Source organism: Callorhinus ursinus, unplaced genomic scaffold, assembly GCF_003265705.2.
Source record: "Callorhinus ursinus isolate GAN/ISIS: 27379988/994484 unplaced genomic scaffold, GSC_fseal_2.0 scaffold71, whole genome shotgun sequence".
Taxonomy (NCBI): domain Eukaryota; kingdom Metazoa; phylum Chordata; class Mammalia; order Carnivora; family Otariidae; genus Callorhinus; species Callorhinus ursinus.
In genome coordinates this window covers 2,000,097-2,019,086 of record NW_027397133.1, presented here as the reverse complement: position 1 = coordinate 2,019,086, position 18,990 = coordinate 2,000,097, and the positions used below count along the sequence as shown (strand labels likewise).

Genomic DNA, 18,990 nt, shown 5'->3' with positions numbered 1-18,990 from the left:
TCAAGTCCAATTTGTCTGTTTTTCTTTGTTTTTGCTTTTGGTGTCACGTCTAAGTAACCATCGCCAAATCCAAGGTCATGAAGTTTTATTCCTATGTTATCTTCTGAGGGTTTTATAGTTTTATAATTATATATAATTATTTAATCCTACATGTTAATCTTATTGAGATTTCCCTGTGTGTGATGAGTCACTTCTCTTTTGCTGATTTCAAGATTCTCTGTTTTTGGCTTTTGACAGTTTGATTATAATGCTTTGCAATGTGAATCTCTTTGAATTTATCCTGCTTCCATTTCTTTTCTGTTGGATGTGCAAATTCATGTCTTTCATCAAAATCTGGGGAGTTTTAGTACCCAAAACTTGAAATATCTTTATATATATCTCAAAATATTCTTTAAGTCTCGAAATATTCTTTTCTAGCCCTTTCTCACTGTCCTCTTCCTTTGGGACCCCTATTATGCATATATTGGTATGGTTGATGGTGCCCCACAGGTCTCTTAGGGTCTGTGTATTTTTCTTTATTCTTGTTTCTTTCTGCACCCCAAACCGGATAATCTCGATTGATCTATTTTCAAGTTCATGCGTGCTTTCTTCTGCTTCCTCAAAGCTGCTGTTGAGCCCTTCTAGTGAATTTTTCATTTTAGTTATTGCACTTTTTAGCTCCAGAATTTCTACTTGGTTCCTTTTTTTTTTTTTTTAAAGATTTTATTTATTTGAGAGAGAGAATGAGAGAGAGAGAGCACATGAGAGGGGGGAAGGTCAGAGGGAGAAGCAGACTCCCTGCTGAGCAGGGAGCCCGATGCGGGGACTCGATCCCGGGACTCCAGGATCATGACCTGAGCCGAAGGCAGTCGCTTAACCGACTGAGCCACCCAGGTGCCCCTCTACTTGGTTCCTTTTTGATAATTTGTCTCTTTATTCCTATTCTTTGTTTAGTAAGACATCCTTCTCCTGGCTTCCTTTCATTTTTACCCATGATTTCCTTTAGCTCTTTGAACATATGTAAAGCAATCGATTTAAAGTCTTTGTGTAGTAAGTCCAATGTCTGAGCTTCCACAGAGACAGTTTCCATTGATTTCTTTTTCTTTCCTTTCTTCTTTCTTTCTTTCTTTCTTTCTTCCTTTCTTTCATTATTATTAATTTCTTTTCTTCTTGGGAATATGCCATTCTTGTTTCTTTGCAAGCCTCATAGTTTTTTGTTGAAAACTGGACATTTTGAATATTATAATGTGGCAACTCTGGAAACCAGCTTACCTCCTTCCTCCAGGATTTGTTGTTGCTTGTTGTGGGTTATTGGTGGTAGTGTTTGTTTAGTGACTTTTCTAAGCTATTTGTGTAAAGGCTGTATTCTTTGTCATGTGTGCCACTGAAGTCCCTGTTCTGTTAGCTTAGTGGCCAGCTAGTGACTTATCAGAGAATTCCTTAAATGCCCGGGTTGGATAGGGAGAGCAAAATGCCCCTGGCTTGCAGACTGGCTCTGTGTTGGAGTGGCATTTCACTACTTAGGCAGGCTGTTTACAATTTTGCCTTAGCCTTCACTTCCTGCTTTTGCTGAGGTGAAAGGCCAGCAAGAGGTGAAAGCTTAGGGTTTTCTTTGGTCTTTTCTGAGCCTGCACCCAGTCTTGGTCATGCATGTAGCTTTCTAGTTTCCCTGATACATGTAGGAGCTTTTCAAACCCCTTATTCCTCAGAGTATCTCCTTCCCCAGCCACTTCCGTCCTCAGCTATTCAGTTTTTGCTTAACCCTGACTGTTATTCTTTGCTTCAGGCATCTGAGGCTAATACATTTGTCTTTAAATGCTTTCAGACACCACCTGGGGAGCCATTTCTGCTTGGGGAAAGCCCCAAGAATAGTGAAACAAAGGCAAACCCTTGAGCTGTTCCTTCAGGGACATCTAAGTCCACACACACAACCACAATTATTTACGAGTAAGATCTGAATTGCTCTCTCTGGTACCAAGGAATGTGGGCTGTTGCCTTCCAGGCTGCCCTTGAGCTGAGGAGTTGACAGTGGTAGTTCAAATGTGACAGTGCTCTTTTACTGAAACTTGGTGTTTTCTTTCTTCGTTGAGCCTTCTCCTGTTTGTTGTAAGTTTTATATTCGGTTCTGGAACTCTGAGAAAGTTGACTCTGACAGCTTTTGCCAGCTTGTCTGTTGCTTTTGTGGAAAGACAGAGTTTTGAAATTCTCTACTCTGCCATTTTAGGTGACATCTCCAGCTGCTTCCTGACCTGTCTATGACCTCTGATGTCATTCTAACTCTGACCCAGCCCCTGGTCCCTGAACGACCTGACTTTTGACATTTTCACCTGATGACTACCAGCTTCTTCCAGATTCATCTACAAACATTTCCTCATCCTTGGCCCCTGATGACCCTGGTTCATTTCTGACTTCTGGTTCTGTCCCTTTCCCTTGACCACAGGCTCGCCCCCTCTCCGCATCCCCTTCTGTGAACCTCTCTGAACTCTATCCATGAGCCCTCTCTCTGCCTCTCCAGGGCTCTAATGCTGTAGCCTCAGCTCTTGGGGCTTGTTTGCTACTCCGCGTGCTGGCACGCCTGGAGTCTGAGGCTGAGGAGGCAGCACGGAGGAAGGACCTGGCGGCCAAGTTTGAGGGTCTGGGTGTTGGTGAGTAAGGCACGGGTGCGTCGGGCTGGGGGGGCAGGGAGCTGACCTGCAGGGGGTTGTGCATCTCCCCACTCCTCCTCTCCCAACCCTGTGCCCTCCCCTTCAATCCCCTCACCTTTCCCTCACACCAGTTCCTCGCTCTCTTTCTTCCCTTCCACGTAAACCTCCCACCCCCAGACCTTTTTGGTGAGTGCTACCGCAGCAGCGAGGAACGGGCCGCTCGCCTGCTAGTCCGTCGCTGCCCGCTCTGGGGGGATGCCACCTGCCTCCAGCTTGCCATGCAGGCTGATGCCCGTGCCTTCTTTGCCCAGGATGGGGTACAGGTGAGCATCTGAGGCGCCAACATCCCACACAGTTCCCACCTGGAACCCTTAGGAAGTATGGAGGATAAGCCCCTGCCATTGTGGGCAGTGAATGGTCTTGACCAGCCTCCCCTCCCCGCAGGAGACCACCTGTCCGCCAGAAATTCTCTCCCAGAAGGGCTGCGCTTCCCGTAAGAAGCCCCACCCCCTGCCACAGGAAAGCCAGCCTTCCCACAGCAAAGCCCACCCTCCGAAGTTCTAGTCCCGAACAGAAATTCCTGGTGATGATAGGAAGTCCCATCTGTCACACAAGAAGTCCTCCCCTCTCCCACAGGAAATCCCATTTCTCCCAAAGGAAGCCCTACGTCATCTACAGGAAGTCCTTCCCACTTCCTTAAGGGGTCCTCAGTTCCAGGTCTCAACAATTAGAATGACCTCACTGAACAATTTTACCTAGTGTTTTGGGCATAGACAAACGGGCTTAGGAAGCCCGCCCTTCCGTAGGAATTCCTCTCCTTTGGGAAGCCCTTCTTGCCCCTTGTCTCTCCCACCATGTCTGTCCTGACATTTAAAAATCTTTCTCAGTATCCTTAGTGTAAATCTGACAAGGGCGTGACGCCTGTCTGGCTCAGTGAGTTACAGCAAGCGACTCTTGATCTCAGGGTTCAAGTCCCACACTGGGTGTAAAGCTTAGTTAAAAAAAATAAAAACATCTGACAGGGGCTCAGAGAGTCCCACCCTCGGTACAGGAAGTCTGCTTGCCCCAACAGGAAGTCTCATCCTCACTTGTCAGAACGATCTGGCTGGCATTTCAAGTAATTACCCAGAGCTCTTTGCTTTGAATAGTGGTTAAACTCATGGATTCCAGCTTGGGCCTCTTCCTTAACCTCCCTGTGCCCCGTCTGTGAAAAGGGAGAAAATATTATCACCTGTTCTGGGAGTGTGGTGGGGGTTAAGTGGGCTACTCAGTGTAAAGTGCTGGGCCTGGTATCTAGCATATTGTGTTAATAACCGTTGGCTGTTTGACTCTACCAGCTAAAACCTGGGACAGGTCATCCTCACCTTTGACCTCCTTCCCCCTCACCCCCAAGAGTTAACAGTCGTCATATTGAGCACCTGCTCTGTGTGCTGAACTGTGGCCCAGTTCCTGCCTGGGGTCTTTGGAAAGGGTCTGTGGGGGAGATTCGGGCTCCTGACCCTCCTCACACCCCACAGTCTCTGCTGACCCAGAAGTGGTGGGGGGAGGTGGACAGCGCCACCCCCACCTGGGCCCTGCTCCTCGCCTTCTTTTGCCCTCCGCTCATCTATACGGACCTCATCACCTTCAGGTCAGTCCCCGGGGCTTAGGTCGGTAGGCGGGGGGTGCTCAGGTTCTCCCCCCCGCTCACTTCTGGCTGCCTTCCTACTTGGTCTGCCCCGTGCTTCCCCTCCGTTTGCTCTTCCCCCTCCCCCCAGGCTGAGGGCGTGTCTGGGAGGTGAGCTTTTGGGGGGGCTCTCTGCAGTGTGTCTGGGGAGCAGTTCCTCTGCCCTCTGGCCATGGCGCTGGGGGAAGGTCTCTTTGGGGTGACTCTGGAAAACGCTTCACTGTCTCCCTGCCATGCCTCTGGGTGAAGAAGTTTGGGTCTCTTTCTGAAGAATTCCTCTTCCACTCGCCTCTGCTCCCATTCCTCACTCCGTGCCTTCCTCCATGGCAGGAAGTCAGAGGAGGAGTCCATGCAGAAGGACCTGGCATTTGGCACGGATCGAGGCGTCAATGGGGAAGGCCCTGTGGGGTGAGTGAAGCCCCAGCACCAAGTGAGGTGGGACACCCTGGGCAGGTTCAGGAGCACCAGGCACTGGGAGCAAAGCCAGAGGGGAGAAGTGGAGCTTCAGGGGGTGAGGGCTTCATGAAACCACTGAAGATACCAAGGGAAGTTTCCCAAATGCCAAGCTCGAGGCTTGGGTCAAGGTTTGGTTCTGCCACCAGGGGGTTCCTCACAGGAAACCACTTTACTTCATGCTACACATACTTCCATCTTGATGTAGCAAATGGAATCAGGTGGATTTGGCTCATTTAGGGATATTTCATCTTTTTTTTTTTTTCTGACTCCAAGGGCCTTTGCTCTTAAATCTCTATGCTGGGGTACCCAGGCCAAAGCAAATAGTCTGTCAAACTTCTGATAATGCCACCGAATGGAGGTGCTGAGGGACTTGGCTGTGAGTCGGACAGACCTGGGTTCAAATCTTGACTTTGACCTTAGAAGTGACTTCACCCCAAGCCTCAGTTTTCTTTTCATTAAAATGAATATATGTGGAAGGTTGTGCCTGTGTTAGGTTAGGTTGGGCAATGCTGCATAAGAAAGCACCTAGGGGCGCCTGGGTGGTGCAGTCGGTTGAGCGTCTGACTCTTGGTTTCAGCTCAGATCCTGATCTCGGGGTCGTGAGATCGAGCCCCACATCAGGCTCTGTGCTCAGCGCAGAGTCTGCTTGCGATTCTCTCTCTCCCTCTGCCCCTCCCACTTGTGTGCTTTCTCTCTCTCTCTAAAATAGGTAAATAAATCTTAAAAAGAGAGAGAGAAAAAGAAAACATCCTACACTCTCAGTGACTGTCAACAACGAAGGCTTACTTCTCCCACTCCATTTTTGTCTTGTCTGTGGCTTGGCTCCAGTATGGTTTCCACTCTGGGATGAGTGAGCACCTCCTAGCTGAGATGTTCCTGGTCTCAGAGCAGAGGGAAAAGAGAAATGGCAAACCAGGTACTGGCTCTTACAGCCTCCATGTGGAAGAAACACATGTCACTTGTGCCCACATTTCATTGACAAAAGTGAGGCATAGGGTAGCTCCTTAGCTCCTAATCCTCCCACTGAGAGGGAACCAAAATACTTGGTGCAGAGTAATACAGTGTGCCCCAGGGCCTGGGGGGAGCCGCTGGGGGGACTCCTGGAGATAATGTATAAAATGCATCAGAGTGTCCAGCACATAGGAAGTAGTCAATTAATGGAGTTTATTATTGCTACTGCTGTTATTGATCCATGTCTCATTTATTTTGTTGAATGGTGGGTGTGGGCATCAGGGTCTAAATTGCTGGTAATAGAGAGAGGAAGAGACCCACATTTATGTTCATCTTTGTACCCTCCATCTCTACTTTAGGCACTTAGGTGAGAAAAAGGAGGGCCCTGGCCTCCAACATCCAGAAGAAAAATGTTTCTGGTAACTGTTAGAAACATGATCAGAAGCCAGAAGCCTGTAAGACCCACTACATACCTCAAGGAGCAGTCAAATTGAAATATATATATATATATATATACATATATATATGCGTACGTATTTTTCTGAGACAGTGCACGATGAATACAATGTATTTGTCAAGATAGAAGAGAAAACTAAGAAAAAAAATTGGGACCACAGAAAACGGTTGGCTAGAAGTCCCCAGTGTCAGGATCAGTAACGATGTCCTTGCCTAGGGAGTTCCCAACTTTTGCACCATGACGATCACAGCAACGGTGACATTAGCTGCTGCCACAGAACACTTACAGAGGGTAGCCAGTGTGCTGAATCCTTCCAAAAATCAGTTTATTTTCTCAACAACCCTATGCAGTAAGGTCTGTTATCATCCCCATTTCACAGTTGAGATCACCAAGGCACTGAGCCACTTGCCTCAGCTCATGTGATTTGTAGGTGGTAGAGCTGGGGTTTGAACCCAGATCTTCTTGCTCCTGAAGCTGTGGAGAGCCACCTCCATGGCGAGCTTTTGTAAAAGGACAGATTCCTGGATGGTCCCCCAGGGAGGCTCAGGACGGGCCCAGGAATCTGTGTGGCCTGGTTGTGCCTGATTCGAGATGGCAGATGGCGGGGAGCATTCTGACCACACATTTTTGTTCCCAGGGCCCCACAGAGGGTGAAATGCAAAATTCCAAGTCTGTTTTCCCTCGACTTTAGGGAACTTCCCGTCCTCTCTGCATTGCACTTTCTTTAGCTTTTATAATTCTTTCCTCTTGTTTTCTTGATAACAGCTTAACTGAGATAAAATCCACATATCATTCAGTTCACCCATTTAAGGTGTTACAATTCAGTGGTTTTTAGTATATTCACAGAATTGTGCAGTTGTCACCACAATCAGTCTTAAAACATTTTTGTCACCACAACAAGAAACTCTGTACCCCTTAATGGTCATTCTGTATTCCTCCCTTCCCCCAGCCCTCGGCGGCCAATAATTGGCTTTTTCCGTCTCAAAGAATTTTCCTATTCCTGACGTTTTGTGTGAATGGAGTCACACGCTTCGTGGCCTTCTATGATTGGTGTCATTAACTTAGCATCTTGTTTTCAAGGTTTCTCCAAGTTGTAGCTCGCATCAGTGCTCCATTCCTTTTTAGTGCTAAATAATATTCTGTTGTATGGATGGACCACATTTTATTTATCCATAGATCAGTCGATGCACATTTGGGTTGTTTCCACTTGGGTTATTTTCTTTCTGCTTGGTTTATAAAAAGAAGATGCCTCTCCGAGCCAGTTTATTTTTCCTGTTAGCTTGTTCAGTTTATTATTATTTGTATTATTCATTTTGGCATTTCTGGTTTGAGGTCAGAATGAAGAGTCAGGATGAAATTGGGACACAGGGCCAGAACTTGGACAAGAAAGGTCAGAGATAGGAGTGGACCAAGGTCAGAATTCAGAAGCCAAATATGGCTGTTTGCGCTGAGGTCAGATATAAGAACACTGGGCTGGACAATCTGACATCAGACTTTGTGGGTAAGAAGTTAATATTCAGGCACGGGGCTGTCAAACCTGGGGAGCTGAGGTCATGAAAGTGAGGGGGTCAGAGGTCAGGTAGATGGTCCAAGGTCAGACATAGAGTCAGAGGTTGTGAAGGTGAAAGACGAGGGATCTGGAGTTAGAAGTCAGACCAGGGTCAGACGGTGGAGAAGGTCAGAGGCGGAAGGTCAGCAGTCTTGAGGGTGGATCTCAGAGGTCAGATACAGGGGTCAAAAGTCAAGGGGATGGTAGACAGGGGACTTGGTTTCAGGTCAGGCAGGGTTAGAGGTCAGATGTGAATGGTGAGAAGTCTTGATGACGGTGAAGAAGGGCTCAGAGGTCAGGCTGAGCCCTCCTCCCTTCCCCCTGCTCTTTCCCCCCAGGCTGGCAGAGTCCCCCGAGAAGACGGCCGTGCGGGTGCTGGGGCGGCCCCCACGCAGGGGCTGCTGCGGCGGGTGCCCCCCACGCCTGCGCCGCTGGCCCCAGTTCTGGGGGGCGCCGGTGACCGCCTTCATGGGCAACGTGGTCAGCTACCTCCTCTTCCTGCTGGTGTTCGCCCGGGTGCTGCTCCTCGACTTCCGGCCCGAGGCGCCCGGTGCCCTGGAGCTGCTGCTCTACTTCTGGGTCTTCACCCTGCTCTGCGAGGAGTTCCGGCAGGGCCTGGGCGGCGGTTGGGGCAGCCTGACCACCCGGGGCGCCGGGCCCGGCCCCCAGCAGGCCCCGCTGCGCCGCCGGCTGAGCCTCTACCTCGCCGACACCTGGAACCAGTGCGACCTGGTGGCCCTCACCTGCTTCCTCCTGGGCGTGGGCTGCCGGTGAGTGTCCCCGCCACTTGCCACCTCCGCGCCTCCCTGCTGGGCTGGAGCCAAGCCCGCTTTTCCCTGAAACACACACGAAAGCCCCTTCTTGATCGAAAGCACCGCATCCAGATGGTCCCCAAGCCGTTTGCTCACACCTGGGTATCTGGCTTTAGGGACGGCGGGACTAGGGCGAGGGCCTCACTGTTTTCCTAGATCTGCAGGTTGGCGGGCTTTTCTCTGCTCCCCCAGACCTGGCCCTGCTGCTGCACCGGAAGCCCGCTGAACTCCCGTCTTCCCCCAGACACGAGGCCAGGCCGGGAGGGGCGGGCACGCTCACCTTCGCCGCTCCGCCGCCCCCTCTCCCCAGCCTCCAGGACTCCCCTCTTCCCTCCAGTCCATCCCCACAAGACTGTTTTTACTCTCAGAGCTGCCCTGCCCCTGCCTGCTTCCCCGGGCTGCCTGGTGGAAACCCGCCCAGCTCTGCAGGCCTGCGTCTCCATTCCTTTCTCTTTTCTTCATCCAGGCTCCAGCCCCTCCGAGCAGCTTGCAGTTCCTTCCTCACAGCGAGTAATTATAACGATCTAATTATAATTATGATTCCGTGTAATTGTAACATTGTAATCAGAATTTTTACCAGTACAGATAAGCTCTTATCAGGGAATGGTTTTCATTTCTGCAAACTTCCTCGATCAGTTTTAGTTGCAGGGCAGTTAAAAACATTTCAGTCATTTTCAGTTTCAGTTTCTGAAATTATTTCAACTTTGTTAATTATTTGGGGTAAGTCGTACAACAAATATTTGGCTCATCATTGGTGTTGTATCTAATGGACCTGAATTTTGTCAAAATCTAGGTTCTGTGTTTGTGAATTTTATGTTGTGGCTTTTATGTCACTCAGGTCCAGTCTTCCTGGGTCAAATTTTATAGATTCACATTTTTTTTAAGATTAAAAAAAATTTTTTTTTATTTAAGATTTTATTTACTTGGGGCACCTGGGTGGCTCAGTCGTTAAGCGTCTGTCTGCCTTCGGCTCAGGTCATGATCCAGGAGTCCCTGGATCGAGTCCCCCATCAGGCTCCCTGCTCAGCTGGGAGCCTGCTTCTCCCTCTGCCTGTCTCTGTCTCTCATGAATAAATAAATAAAATCTTAAAAAAAAAAGATTTTATTTACTTGACAGAGACACAGCGAGAAAGGGAACACAAGCAGGGGGAGTGGGAGAGGGAGAAGCAGGCTTCCCGCTGGGCAGAGAGCCCCATGTGGGGCTTGATCCCAGGACCCTGGGATCATGACCTGAGCCGAAGGCAGACACTTAATGACTGAGCCACCCAGGCGCCCCTAAAAGTTTTTAAGTCATCTCTACTCCCAGTGTGGGGCTCGAACTCACAACTCCGAGATCAAGAATCCCATGCCCCGCCCAAGAGCCGGCACCCCTCCAGATTCACATTTTATCAGGGAAGCTTGAATGTTCTGTCACCTTTTTGGTCCATAAAAACCTTGACTGTTTCTGCTTACTTCTTAGCATAAGCAAAACCAGATCATCAGGAATTCACCTCAAATATCTTCTGTTGCCGAGACTGGGCTGTGTCATGTTAGTTCATTTCTTCCGTGGCTTCCAGATCATACTTTGTGGTGCCCAGAGAGAGGTCAAAGGGCACGTCAAAACATCCTTGGAAACATGGATGTTTTGGGTCTTGGCATGTCATGTCTTTAAAATTTTGCAGCTCTCAATTTAACCTTTAGATTTTTTTTTTCCCATTCTGATGGGTAAAAATGACTCCTTGTCTTAAAATTTATGCGTCCCTGACTACTAGTTAGCTTGGGCATCTGTTCATAGCAAATGGCCACTTGTCCTTCTGTCAATGTCTTTTCATAGCCTTGCCGTTTTAGAAAATACACGTTCCTTTATGTTTGTTGATCTCTTGTATATGCATACGGGTAGGTGCTCTCCTAGCCCTTGGTGTCTTTTGTTTTTGTAAAATTTTATTTTTAAGCAATGTCTACATCCAACGTGGGTGAATACTTGAACTCACAACCCTGAGATCAAAAGTCGAACACTCTGCCCATGCCAGCCAGGCGCCCTAAATCTTGGTGGTTTTGTTCTAAATACCTTCTGTCTGCAGCTTCTTTTCATGTTTGTATATTATCTTAAACATTCTTTTATTCTTTAAGTTTGTATCTGAAACAACCCGAGACTTATAAAAAATGTGGCAAAAACAGTACAAAGAATTCCTCTACATTTTTCACCCAGATCCCCAGATGTCAACACCTTCCATTATCAAAACTAGGAGATCTTAAATTTTACCAATTGTCCCATGGATGTCCTTTTTCTGTCCCAGGAGCCAATCCAGTTCTTCAGTCCTTCTTTGGCTTTTATGATCTTAACACTTTGAACAGTCCAGGCCAGTTATTTTGTAGGATTTGCCTCCATTTGAGTTTGTCTTCAGTTCCCTTGTGATCAAATTTAGGTCATGCATTTTTGGCAGATAGTTTTGCCTTTCTCTGTTGATCATTTTATGTTATCTTTTGATGCATGGAAGTTTTATATTTCAGAGTAGTCAAATTCATCAGTCTTTTACTGTATTGTGATTTTATATATACGTTACTTGTGTAGAAGGCTTTTTTTGTTTTGTGACATCTCATCCTATCAAGCTCATGAAATTCTTCTGTATTTTCAGATTATAATGTTTTGCCTTTTACTCTGAGTTTTTTTTTTTACAAAAGTACTTTTTTATTTTATTTTTGAGAGAGTTGGGGGGGGCCGAGGGAGAGGGAGAAAGAGAAGCTTAAGCAGGTGCCACACTCAGCACAGAGGCAGAGGCGGGGTTCGATCTCAGGACCCTGAGATCATGGCTTAACCTACTGAGCCACCCAGGCGCCCCTTGCCTTTTACTCTAGATTTTTAATCCATTCAGAGTTCAAATACATGATGATGCAAATAGGGATATAATTTTTAAATTTTCCCCCATAGGGACTGCCGATGTTACTGGCCATTTGACCTTCCTCTGTGAATTGTGTGTTCTCTTTATCCACTCTCCTTTAGGTCGTTTGTCTTCTGCTTACTCGTTTGCTGGAACGCTCTATATTTTGCCTTTTATGGGTTGGACAAATATTCTGGCAGTTTTTCCAACTTGTTACGGGGCCTCCCAAATTTTTGTCAGGGCCCTGATTTATGCAGCCATTTTTGAGCGGGTGCCAGCGCCGTGCGCGGCTCACCCTGGCGCTGTGAAATCTGGGTAAACCCCGGGTGAATTGGAGGGTCCCGGCTGCGGCCTCTCCAGGGTCCCCCGAAGCCTGGTGTTTGGAAGACCCGGGTTTTCCTTTGCACCCCGTGACCCGAGTGACCCCTGCCGCGTCTCCCCGCACCCCAGGCTGACCCCCGGACTGTATGACCTGGGCCGCACTCTCCTCTGCCTCGACTTCATGGTCTTCACGCTACGATTGCTGCACATCTTCACGGTCAACAAACAGCTGGGGCCCAAGATCGTCATCGTGAACAAGATGGTGAGGGAGGCGGGGCCGGATGGGGGGGCGGTCCAGAGGAAGGAAGGGGCGGGGCAGGGAGTTGCGGGCACGCGTGCGCAGAGCAGGGCGGAGGCGGGGTTTCGGTGGGCGGGGCCGGGCCGGGGCCGGGGCGGGGCCAGACTTGGTCTTCTCTTCCTACCTCGCAGATGAAGGACGTGTTCTTCTTCCTCTTCTTCCTTGGTGTGTGGCTGGTTGCCTACGGCGTGGCCACGGAGGGGCTCCTTAGGCCCCGGGATCGTGATCTCCCGAATATCCTGCGCCGTGTCTTCTACCGGCCCTACCTGCAGATCTTTGGGCAGATCCCCCAGGAGGACATGGACGGTATGGAGGGATGAGAGGGCCTGAAGCCCTCCCTCCGAGCCCTCCCTCCCAGTGCTCCCCGTCCCTGGGTCTCTGTACCCCTCTCCTTAAGTCTCTGCGTCTCTCTCTCCAGGTCTCTGAGTAGCCCCTACCCTCCTTCATCTCTATGGGACTCTGCCTGCCTCTCTCTCCGTATTTCTGTTCCCTGCCTCTGGGTCTCTGACCCCTCCTCTTTCTCTCTCTGGGATTCTGTCTCCGTCTCTCTGGGTCTCTCTCCCTCACGCCCCTCCGAATTTCTGTTTTCCTCTGGTCTCTGTCTCCCTGGCCCCATCTCTGAGTGTCTCCTTTTACAGTGGCCCTCATGGAGCAAGTCAACTGCTCGTCAGAGCAGGGCTTCTGGGCTCGCCCGCCGGGGGCGCAGGCAGGCTCCTGTGTCTCGCTTTATGCCAACTGGCTGGTGGTTCTCCTTCTCATCATTTTCCTGCTCGTGGCCAACATCCTGCTGCTCAATTTGCTCATCGCCATGTTCAGGTGAGGCCTGACTGCTCTCTGATCTGACCTACCCAGCTTGACCCTGACCCCAGCATGATTCTTGACACCAGCCTAAATCAATTCTCTCTTTAGTCCCAGAATTCAGACTCTGCTCCTGACCTGTACTTTGGACTCTGATCCTCTCCCTGAGCCCAGGCTGAATATTTAAAAAAAAAAAAAAAATTATTTTGGCAAAATACATATAATTTGCCAATTTTAAGTGTACAAATTCAATGGCATTAATTAAGTTCATAATGTTTTACAACCATTACCACTATTTCCAAAAAATTTTATCACTCCAAACACAAAGTGTGTACCCACTGAGCAAGCAATAACTTCCCATTCCCCACTACCTCCCTAGCCCCTGGTAACCTGGAATCTGCTTTCTGTCTTTAGGAATTTGCTTATTCTAGAGGTTTCTTCGTATACGTGGATTTACATAATATTTGTCATTTTCTGCCTGGCTTATTTCACTTAGCATAACGTTTTCAGTGTTTATCCATGTTGTAGCATGGATCAGTACTCTTTTTTATGGCTGAATAATATTCCGTCGATCAGTCTATCACATTTTGTTATCCATTCATCTGTTCTTGGAAACTCGGTTGTTTCCATCCCTTGGCTATTGTGGATAATGCTGCAATGAACATTAGTGTTCATGCACCTGTTTGAGTCTTTGTTTTTATTTCTTTTGGATATATTTCTAAAGTAGAATGCTGGGTATGCTGTGGTAATTCTGTTTAGCTTTTTGAAACTGTTTTCCACAGGAGTGGCACCATCTTCTGTTCTCATTAGCGACGTATGAGAGTTCCGATTTCTCCACAGCCTTGCCTAGAGTTGTTATTTTCCTTTTCAAAAGATTATAGCCATCCTAGTTAGTGGGTATGAACTGGTATTTGTTGTGGTTTCGATTTGCATTTCCTAATGACTAAAGATGTTGAGCATCTTTCCCTGTGCTTATTGGCCATTTGTACATCTTCTTTGGAAAATGTTTATTCAGGTCTTTTGCCTGTTTTTAAATTGGGTTGTTTGTCTTTTTGTTGCTGAGTTATAGCAGTTCGTTATATATTCTGTATGTTAAACTCCTATCAGGTATATGATTTGCAAATATTTTCTCCCATTCTGTTGGTTGCCTTTCCTGTTCTTGATAATCCCCTTTGATGCACAAAAGTTTAAAATTTGTTATTCGTACACTGGTGTCATATCTAAGGACCAATCACCAAGTCTAAGGTAATAAAGTTTCATTCCTATGTTTTATGGTTTTAGCTCTTATATTCAGGTTGTTGGTCTGTTTTGACTTAATTTTTGTATATAGTGTGAGGTAGGAGTCCCAACTTTGTTCTTCTTACATGCAGAAATCCAGTTGTTCCAGGTCTCTGTGTTTAAGAGACTATTTTTTTCCACATTGAATGGACTTGTCACCCTTGTTAAAAATCAGTTGGCCATTGGCCATCGTATTAGTTTCCTGGGGCTTCCCTAACAAAGTACCAAAAAGTGGATGGTTTTAAATAACAGAAACTTTCCCATCCCAGTTCTGGATGCTCTAAGTCCAAAGTCAAGCTATGGATAGGGTTGGTTCTTCTAAAGGCTGTGAAGGAGACTCTGTTCCCTGCCTCCCTCCTACCTTCTGGTGGATTGTTGGCAATCTTTGGCTTGTAGATGTATCACTGTACCCTCCACCTTCATCTTCATATGGTATTCTCCCTGCGTGCATATCTGTGTCCAAATTTCCCCTTTTCATAAGGACAGCAACCTTGTTAGACTTGGGACCGACCCTAACAACTTCATTTTAACTTGATTACTTTTGTAAAGACCCTACTTCCAAATAAGTCACATTCTGAGGTACTAGAGATTAGGATTTCAACATATCTCGTTTGGTGGGAAGGGGACACAATTCAACCCATAATACTCATAGATGTATGGGTTTATTTCTAGACTCTCATTTCTGTTCCATTAGTCGATATGTCTGTCGTATGCCAGTACCACACTATTTTGATTTTGTAGCAAATTTTCGAATTAGGAAGTCTGAGTCCTCCAACTTTGTTCTTTTTCAAGATTTCTTTAGCTATTCAGGCTCTCTTGCAATTCCATATGAATTTGAGGATTGGCTTTTACTTTTCAGCAAAAAAGGCTGTCACAATTTTGGTATGTTTTGTTTTGTTGTTTTTTTTTTTAAAGCTTTTATTTATTTATTTGACAGAGAAAGAGAGAGCACAAGTAGGCAGAGTGGCAGGCAGAGGGAGAGGGAGAAACAGCCTCTCCACTGAGCAGGGAGCCTGACGTGGGGCTCGATCCCAGGACCCCAGGATCATGACCTGAGCCAAAGGCAGCCGCTTAACCGACTGAGCCACCCAGGCGCGCCAAGGCTGTCCCAATTTTGATAAGAATTGCGTTGAATCTGTAGATTGCTTTGGGTAGTATTCTGATGTTAACAATGTTAAATCTTTGTACTCATGAACACAGCTTGTCTTTTCACTTATTTAGGTGCTTTTTAAAATTTCTTTCAGTATTGTTTTGTAATTTTTAGTGTAAAAGTCTTTCATCTTGGTTAAATTTATTCCTCAGTGCTTTGTTTTTTAAGATTCTATTGTAAATGGAATTGCTTTCTTAATTTCCTTTTTGGATTGTTCACTGCAGGTATAGAGAAATACAATGGATTTGGTTGGTGATCTTGTACCCTCCAACTTTGCTGAATTTGCTTATTAGCTCTAGTAGCTTTCTTGTGATTCTGAGATTTTTGATATAGGATCATGTCATTTGTGAATAGAAATAGTTTTATGTCTTCCTTTCTAATTTGGATGCCTTTTATTTCTTGTTCTTGCTTAATTGCTCTGACTATAACTTTCAGTACGATGATGAATAGCTGTGGTGAGAGTGGGCATCCTTGTCTTGTTTCTTATTTTAGCGGAAAGCTTTCAGTCTTTCTTCATTGAGTTTGATGTTAGCCGTAGGTTTTTCATAAGTACCCTATATCCATGTTGAGGAATGTTCCTTTTAATCCTATTTTTCTGAGTTAAAATTTTTTTTTTTACCACGAAAGGGTGTTGGGTTTTGTCAAATGCCTTTTTTGTGTCTGTCACTTGAGATGATCATTTGGTTTTTTTCTCTTTGTTCTATTAATGTGGTGTATTATATTGACTTTTGCATGTTGAATCACCTTTTTGCATTATTGGGATAAATCCCACTTGGTCATGGTGTATAATCCTTTTAATATGCAGCTGAATTAGGTTTGTTAGTATTTTGTTGAGGATATTTGCATGTGTATTCATAAAAAATATTGGTCTGTAATTTTGTTTCCTTGTGATATCTTTTTTTTTTTTTTATTTGACAGAGAGAGACAGAGAGAGAGGGAACACAAGCAGGGGGAGTGGGAGAGGGAGAAGCAGGCTTCCCGCCGAGCAGGGAGCCCGATGCAGGGCTCGATCCCAGGACCCTGGGATCATGACCTGAGCTGAAGGCAGACACTTAACGGCCGAGCCACCCAGGCGCCCCTCCTTGTGATATCTTTATCTGGGTTGGTAATGCTGCTGGCCTCAGAATGAGTCAGGAACTGTTCTCTCCTCTTCAGTTTTTTTGGAGAATTTGAGAAGGCTCGGTGTTAATTCTTTTTTTTTTTTTTAATGTTTCATAAAATTCACCAGCAAAAGCATCTGGGCCTGGGATTTTTGTTGTTGGGGCATTTTAATGAGTGATTTAATCTCTTTATTTGTTATAGGTCTTTGAGAGATTTCCTTTTTCTTCTTGAGTCAGTTAGGTAATTTGTATGTTTCTAGGAATTTGTCCATTTATTTCATTTAGGTTATCTAATATGTTGGCAAACAATTGTGATAGTGTTCTTGTATAATCCTTTTTATTTCCGTAAAGTTGGCAGTAATGTCTCCATTTCATTTCTGATTTTAGCTATTTGTGTTCAGCTGACTTTTGAACCTGTCTATAACCTCTATCCTAATTCCTGACACCATCCCCACCTTGACCTCTGACATCTGACTCTTTGCCCTCCTAACCCAGCTTCTAAGTGCATCCTGTAATACCTCTGACCTTATTGATTCGGACATCTGCCTGCTGCCTTGGACTTCAAATATATTGTCTAATATCTAACCTTGATCTGCCCTCTTTGACCTCTGGTGACCCTTGACCTCTCGTCCCCACAGCCACACCTTCAGCAAAGTACAGGGAAACAGCGACCTCTATTGGAAGGCTCAGCGCTACAGCCTCATCCGGGAATTTCACTCTCGGCCCGCGCTGGCTCCGCCCCTTATCATCATCTCGCACGTGCGCCTCCTCATCCGGCAACTACGCAGGCGCCGGTCCCGCTTGCCGCCCTCCCCGGTCTTCGAACATTTTCGTGAGAACGGGGTTTGATACAAAAGGGAAAAGCACCGGGGTCAGGACCTGGAGAGAAAGAAGAGCATGGATAGGCTGGGGGAAGTTGTCCGGGAGCACTAGTGCGCAGGGATTAGGCGGTCAGGGAGCCGGTGTGAAATATTAGGGCGTGGCCTAGGGCTGCACGGGGCGTGGTCTGGGAGGGCTCGCGCTGGAGACCTTGGGTGGGGAGGCCCTTTGACTCCGTCCTAACACTGCCCCCCAGGGGTCTACCTCTCGAAGGAAGCAGAGCGGAGGCTGCTGACATGGGAGTCGGTGCAGAAGGAGAATTTCCTTCTGGCGCGCGCGCGGGACAAGCGGGAGAGCGACTCCGAGTGTCTGAAGCGCATGTCGCAAAAGTGAGGGCAGGTCCTGCCTGGGGGCGGGGCTTCCGGCCTCGGGGGCGGGTCCCGGGACTTCGGTTGAGAGGAGCCCCGGACCGGGGCTAGGGAGGCGCGGGGCTCCAGGTGGAGCCTGAGTGGGGCGGGGCCCCGGCGTGCTGGGGAGGAAGGCGGGCCTCCAGGGGGCGGGGCCTCTGGGGCGGGCAGGGCTAGCGGGTGGCGGGAATGGGCCTGATGCCCTCGTTGCTGTGGGTTGCAGGGTGGACACAGCGTTGAAGCAGTTGAGACAGATCCGCGAGTATGAGCAGCGTCTGAAAGGACTGGAGCAGGAAGTGAGGACTCCCGTACCAGGCTGGGGGAGTGTGGCCGGGGCGGGGGTGCCGGTGTGAGGTTCCGGTCTCCTGCCCTTCTGTCCCTCCTGCTCCCCAGGTCCAGCACTGTAGCCGTGTCCTGGGCTGGGTGGCCGACTCCCTGAGCCGCTCCGCGTTGCTGCCCCCAGGGGGGCCACCGCCTCCAGCCCTGTCTGGGCCTAAAGGTCAGTGTTGTGGGGTCTACGTGTGTCTATCCCTGGCCTCTGTCATCACCACCCTATGTTCTGGGGCTTTTGTTCCTCTATCTCTGAGTGTTTTTCTCCTGTTCGCCGCCCTTCCATTGTCCCTGGGGCACACTCTCCGTCTCCTTTGGGCTTTTCGTCCTTCTTTCTCCTTCTTTTTGTCACTCTTCCATTTTTTTCTGTCTTCCTCTCCATCCCCACCACCTGTTCTCTCTCCTCTCTTCCCCCCAGACTGAGCCCTGCTGGCAGACTTCAAGGAGTAGCCCCCACAGGGAGTTTCTGCTCCCAAAGTCCTACTGGTCCTTGACCCTTGCACCTCCTGGCCTTGTCTTCCACACGGGCCCCATGCTCATGGAGGACCACCTGGGCTGCTGTCAGGACCACCTCAGGGAGTGTCATCCATGCGAACCACTGCAGGCCCAGCTCCTCCTAGAACCAGTCCCGCTCGGGGAAGATCAGCCTCTGGAGCCCAGGCATTGCTCTTCTGAAGGCCCTGCCACAGCCTGCTGGGCGGGAGAGGGCTGCAGGGTCTTTGGGATATAGGGATCACAGATCCCATTTGCAGCTCCCCACACTGGGGAAATAAAGCCATTTGAGAGGAGTGGAGTCCGATGCTTGATTCTTGGGGAAATGGTGGGCATCTAGATCCTTTTGAGGTGGGGGCTGGGGCTGGGTTTGAGGTCATTGGTCAGTCTGTTGCCGTATTCTCGATAATCTCCAGGTCTGTTCCCCACTCCCAGGCCCACTTTGCCTGTCTGACTCAGGCCCAGCACCTCTTGTCTGCACTATTTTGATGGTTCTCACTTCAGTGGGACAGAAACCCCAACCGTCTGCACCTGCCTAGTTTCTACTTTCCAGTGGAAAAAGAACTCAGTGATAATAAGCAAATTATTTCCTGGAGTGGGGGTGGGTGGGAGCTATGTACATCT

At 48.0% G+C, this 18,990-nt stretch overlaps 1 protein-coding gene and 1 long non-coding RNA gene across 9 annotated transcripts in view; one reads left to right on the top strand and one right to left on the bottom strand.

Moving 5' to 3' along the window:
• TRPM4 (transient receptor potential cation channel subfamily M member 4) overlaps window positions 1-18,662 on the top strand; it is a 34,948-nt gene extending 16,286 nt beyond the window's left edge. For 6 of the 8 annotated variants that reach the window (XM_073886720.1, XM_025849877.2, XM_073886722.1 and 3 more), the window contains 13 exons: window positions 2,495-2,624; window positions 2,802-2,947; window positions 4,142-4,254; window positions 4,621-4,698; window positions 8,042-8,473; window positions 11,824-11,956; window positions 12,124-12,298; window positions 12,631-12,808; window positions 16,957-17,150; window positions 17,394-17,526; window positions 17,768-17,840; window positions 17,938-18,043; window positions 18,293-18,662. In XM_073886720.1, coding sequence (XP_073742821.1) covers window positions 2,495-2,624; window positions 2,802-2,947; window positions 4,142-4,254; window positions 4,621-4,698; window positions 8,042-8,473; window positions 11,824-11,956; window positions 12,124-12,298; window positions 12,631-12,808; window positions 16,957-17,150; window positions 17,394-17,526; window positions 17,768-17,840; window positions 17,938-18,043; window positions 18,293-18,297 — 1,896 coding nt within the window. In that variant the 3' untranslated portion in view covers window positions 18,298-18,662. Of the gene's footprint in view, window positions 1-2,494; window positions 2,625-2,801; window positions 2,948-4,141; window positions 4,255-4,620; window positions 4,699-8,041; window positions 8,474-8,981; window positions 9,026-11,823; window positions 11,957-12,123; window positions 12,299-12,630; window positions 12,809-16,956; window positions 17,151-17,393; window positions 17,527-17,767; window positions 17,841-17,937; window positions 18,044-18,292 lie in introns of those variants that run through there. The other 2 variants (XM_073886721.1, XR_012376406.1) reach the window with 2 other exon arrangements.
• Window positions 6,463-11,961, bottom strand: LOC141371448 (uncharacterized). Its single transcript, XR_012376407.1, has 2 exons — window positions 11,846-11,961; window positions 6,463-8,539 (listed from the first exon to the last, which is right to left on the bottom strand). It is a non-coding gene; the product is annotated as an uncharacterized lncRNA (long non-coding RNA).
• Window positions 18,663-18,990: the final 328 nt, after the last annotated feature.